Source organism: Morone saxatilis, unplaced genomic scaffold (genome assembly GCF_004916995.1).
Source record: "Morone saxatilis isolate NCDOM2014 unplaced genomic scaffold, NCSU_SB_2.0 Contig18, whole genome shotgun sequence".
Lineage (NCBI taxonomy): Eukaryota > Metazoa > Chordata > Actinopteri > Moronidae > Morone > Morone saxatilis.
Window position 1 is genome coordinate 9,420,112 of NW_023339740.1, and position 5,039 is coordinate 9,425,150.

Sequence of the window (5,039 nt, forward strand, 5' to 3'; positions counted from 1 at the left end):
TCTCTCTCTTTCTCTTTCCTTCTCTCTCTCTCTCTTTCTCTTTCCTTCTCTTTCTTTCTTTCTTTCTTTCTTTCTCTCTCTCTCTCTTTCTCTTTCCTTCTGCATCCCCCTCTCCAGTTCTGTCCACGTCAGCATTACCAGCTGATCTCCAGTCAGGAGAAAGGAGCTAGTGCTAGCATACAGACTCTCCACTAACCAGGTGTTAGACCAGTAGCCACGGCAGACTGCGGTGCCAGTGGTCCACAGAGGCTGGTGCTTAACATGTGTTGTTAGTGCACGGCCATAGACGAAAGCAGCTATATTAGCATCATGCTGATGACTACTGTACCTACACGGGCGCTCGTGCAATTACCACCTACTGTAACACACTTTAGAAAAGGCAATCCTCTTTAATGGTGTAAAAACAAAACAAAAATAAAATAAAGAAACCTCTTATTTTTGCCATTTCCTTGTAAAAGAAGATGTTTTAAGCAATATTAGTTTAGGGTTATTTTGAGACACAGCCCTTTAAATCAATGAATACAAAGTTATACACATCCTCACTGAATTCATCATTCATAAGTGATGTTTACTGCACTACTAATGAGTTTATTTATTATAAGAACAGAAAAATAAATGCACAATAATCCATCACTTATTGGTCGGAGTCAGTGAAGCAAAATTGTGTTGACAAATCACACAATGACCTTTTGTCTCATCTGAAAAGTCTTACAACCGCACCACAAATAATAACGCGGCAAAGACTAAAATCACACTGCACAAATCCAAGCGAAGTGGTAGCATTTTCTGAGAATATCTGGCCTCTTTTCCTCTTCCCGTAACTGGTTCCAGTAAAGAATCTCTCAGAGAAAACAAATACCAGTTGTGCCCTTCTTCTCCGTCCAGGGAAATACAACAACAGCACACCACTGCTGCCCTAAGGCCATACTCTGACCCGACAGGAAATCTAACCTCCAACCAAAACAACAACCTCAACAGACCTCACTCTAAAAACAATAGACAACCTTCCATTTGTGGCATTTACATTTTCACAGCCACACAGGTACTGACGGTGGCCGCAACGCCCAATCAGTGTTTGCTCCGTGGCTTTTTCCTTCCTACGAGTGGATAAAACAATACTGGATGTAACAGGACTGTAAATGTTTAATACCACATGTAACCAGTGGCGTGGACCTTGCTCCAGCTAATGTAGTTTATTTCTCACCCTGTATGTCCTTACACAGCACCCTGTTGCTCCGTAACATCCCTCTTATTCACCTTACTCGTCCTTCTCCTTCCTGCTTCGGGGGCCTTGTAGCGTATTTTCTCACAAACCAAAGGCTCAGCATAAAACGGAGGGAGAAAATCAGAGCAGTGAATATTCTTCCTCATTCCATGGAGGAATGTCTTTCTCACATCTCATTCTGATCAAACAATAGTGATCCTCCTCTAACTATGGCGAGAAACAGAGGGGAGAAGAGTCCGTGTGTGAGAGAAATATATAAATGTAGAAAATTATTAAAATGGGACAGGTGTTGGAAATGTCACTGAGAGACACGCAACTTATTAAAAATATTCCCTCCGAAGCCACAGAATTTGAGCCACAGTGGACTCAAATGTGTTGTGTTTGTTGACAAAAAATTAACTCTTGAACAGCTTTATTCATAATTATTTATAACCCCCAAAAAAGTGGGCAGCTTGTTACCCAATACAGTGGTTGGAGCTGGTAGGAATGAGCTGCTTTGTACGGTCGTAGAATTAGGCTATAAGCAACAACAAAAAAAACACACTCTAAGTCATTGTTGTCTTTAACGAGACAGCCCTTGCAAATCTGGGAGATTTGCAAACACACACACCCGAAAAAATCTGGGCTCTTATTTCCAAAATGGGACGACAAAATGGCAACCATACCCCTGTTTACAAACGCCTGGTTGGATAAATGGTACCACGGTGTGCTTCCTCCGCAGACTGCTGCCACAACAACCTGAGCAACCAAAGCTGCATTTGAGTGGGACACATTATTATTGTTTAGCCTTATGCTGTATTTTGGTTTATAATAGGGCAACGCCTAACCCCACCAGTGGCCTGCCAAGCTGAAACTAATGTTCACATCACACACACACACACTGTCTTGCTCTCAGGACTCAGGCTGTACCTAGTTTTAATAGGTAATATGACTCACTGAGTAACACTTTACAGTTGCTCAGAACTTGCTTCCAAGCTAACTGAAAAAACTGACAGTTTACCAGTTGCAGCACTCATTTTATAATATCACAGCAGTGCACAAAGACCCAGCTCAAATATTTAAAAACTGCGCCTATAACGCACAGATACTTTTAATCTTTCACACACACAAACCAAATATAAAGGTCTGCCACGACACAACATGATCTGTGTGTGTGTGTGTGAGAGAGCTCTGCTACCCAACCGAGCTGGGTGTCTTAAGTTAATGCAAAATAGCTGAGAAGTTGTTATGGAGACGTAAATCCCATCAGGCTGTGCAGGTACAGTGCTGTCCCCTGTGGCTGGCGTCACCCCCGGCAACAGGCTTGCTCCAACAACTAACCAACTCTACCTTTCTCCACCCCCTGGGCTCTGCTGCCTCTCTGTGCCACCAATTTTCACTCTCAAATGATCCTATTGTGTGTGTGTGTGGTTAGTAAAGGCCACACGCTGATGAGGACACACCCAGTCCACCCAGTTCACCCATTCCTACAACCAATCTGCATGACCAAGACAACAACATTTTCACCTTCATAGATATTTAAATGTGAGTCAGCAGCTTTGACCCTCTCAGTAACCTAGAAACCGGATTCACACACAGTGTCACGTCACTGTCCTCTGTACAGACATTATGTGGCTGAACACTAGCAAATCGTGTGTGCTCTGGCCTGTATTTGTTAACTGATTTGTCCCATTTACCCACATCTGAATCTTCATGTGTCAGTAGTGTAGGAGGGGAAATCACAGAGAAACCCCCCTCTATATCACTGTAGTTGCTCAAAACAACACCTCAGCACCTACATCATTATTTAAATTCGACTTTAATACTCATTCAGACCTCACAGACTTCCCCCCACGCCCCTGACATCAGTTTGGGAACCACTGCCACAACTGTTTCCTCCCCTCAAACTTTTTTTTTCTTCCTCTGCCACTAGAAAACGGGTGCTGTTATTTTCTATGAAAAAAAATACTTGCGAGCTCTCTGCATAAACCCTTTGAGGGTTTTGCAAGGGGCTCCTACCCCATTCAGGTCCCCAGGTAACCATGGCAATGAAGACCAAGAAAGAACGCTTTCATGTTGGCGCCCTGAACCGGGATTTGGAGAGGGAAATGAGCAGAGAGAGAAGGGGAGGAGGAGGAGGGGTTGCTCCAAAGCGCACTCCTCAACTTTACAAGCCATACGGTGGGAGGCAAAATGCACTGAGGGGGAGAGAAAAAACATGCTACACAGAATCCGAAAAAAGTTAGGACAACTCAGTGGCAGCAACCAGCTCTTCAAAGGGCTCAACTCACCGTTTTGGAATCCAACTCGTGCCTGTTTTGCGCCAAAACCTTTTCCACGCCGGCTTGTTCTGCGTATGTTACAAACCCAAACCCCCTGCAAAGGAAAAAAAAGAGGAAAAATAATCAATTCACCTCCCCCCCAAAAAAAAAATCGGAATGCAAACTCACGGCACCTTGAAAACAAGTCTCATGGAAAAAGGCATGGAAGAGCATGAGGCATCCAGTGATAGGACGGCGGAGCGCACACGCCTCCTTCTTACCTCGACCGCTTGGTAACGGGATCCCGCATCACCATACACTCCTTCACCTCGCCAAATTTACAGAAGTACTCCTTCAAGCCCTCTGGGGGGGGGAATGGGGGAAAAAGACAGCAAGGGGAACATGGTTAAATAACACCCAAACAGCAGATGTGACTTTCCCCTACAGGCCCCGGCGAGGTGACGTGCTGGCAGCGGCTGGAGAGAGACAATGGGGGTCGGGCGGACCACGTTGTGTTTGTGTCCCTCCAGTCCTCCAGAGATTGTACACGGGGGCATCTGGCCATTCAGCATAATAGCCCATCAAGGCCCTGCGGACCACAGACACAGCTACACTTGGTGACGATTGCTGTTTTGACACAGCAGCGGCGGCGGCGGGATAATAACACGGCCCGTCGCAACAAGAATAAACTGTATTCACGCAGCAGGCTGCGCTCACGGCTCTTAAAATAAATGAATGGATTCATCGGAGCGCAGCAATCGGGGAAACAACGCACAAGCGTGGGCATCGATACGAGCCGAACTTCTGCTTTAACCCTCAAATAATCGATCATTTTTTGGTTTACTACGAATGCCCTTCTGTGCAATGGGTGCACAGGAAAAAGGGGGCAGACACAGTCGGCGAATGTGCATGCATTTCCCGTGTTAATCTCCCTGCGTCTCCTCAAGTCTAAATCCTAAGAGCTGATCCTGGCTGAATAGGAGGCTTTGATTTGGAACTAGTCGCAGCATTTTCACCCTAACTTCAGGGAAAACACCGCGGGGTAATGTGGTGATAGATGCGATCCGAGGCGAGGGTTGCACAGAGGAAAACATGGAGTAAACAAGAGGCTTTCATTCAGACTTATTAAAGTAGCGTGCGGGACAGCTCACCTTGTGTTGTCTGCCAACTCAGACCCCCGATGAACATTTTGCTGAATGAGAAGAAACACAAGCCGTAAGTCACACACAGAAATACACGCGTCTTTTTCACAGCACAACACGGACACATTCAACTGGGGGGGGGATTGTGTGTAATACAGCATCAATAAAGTAAGAAAGAAAAGGCATCGGCCATGTTGCGAAGTCACCAATCGGCCAGTCGGGGCCGTTATAATCCCCTAGAGGAGGAAAAAATAAAAGGAGAGGATTTTCCAGATGATGGAGGAGAAGTTGCATATGTGGCCTTCTGGAGGAAAACCGGGATAAATAAACAAACAAGAGGTGGAGGAAGGAGGGGGGGGGGACCAAGCGGAAAGCAGCGGCGCGTCTGTGTCTCCTCCGCTGAGTGGATCCATCCCACACACACACACACAC

General features: G+C 45.8%; 1 protein-coding gene across 1 annotated transcript in view; it reads right to left on the minus strand.

Annotated features, from left to right (window-relative positions):
- Positions 1 to 4,923, minus strand: part of LOC118328241 (RNA-binding protein Musashi homolog 1-like) — a 21,302-nt gene extending 16,379 nt beyond the window's left edge. The window contains exons 1-3 of the mRNA XM_035661868.1: positions 4,617 to 4,923; positions 3,747 to 3,828; positions 3,496 to 3,580 (exon numbers count right to left, since the gene is read on the minus strand). Coding sequence (XP_035517761.1) covers positions 3,496 to 3,580; positions 3,747 to 3,828; positions 4,617 to 4,734 — 285 coding nt within the window. The 5' untranslated portion in view covers positions 4,735 to 4,923. The remainder of the gene's footprint in view (positions 1 to 3,495; positions 3,581 to 3,746; positions 3,829 to 4,616) is intronic.
- Between the last annotated feature and the right edge of the window lie 116 nt (positions 4,924 to 5,039).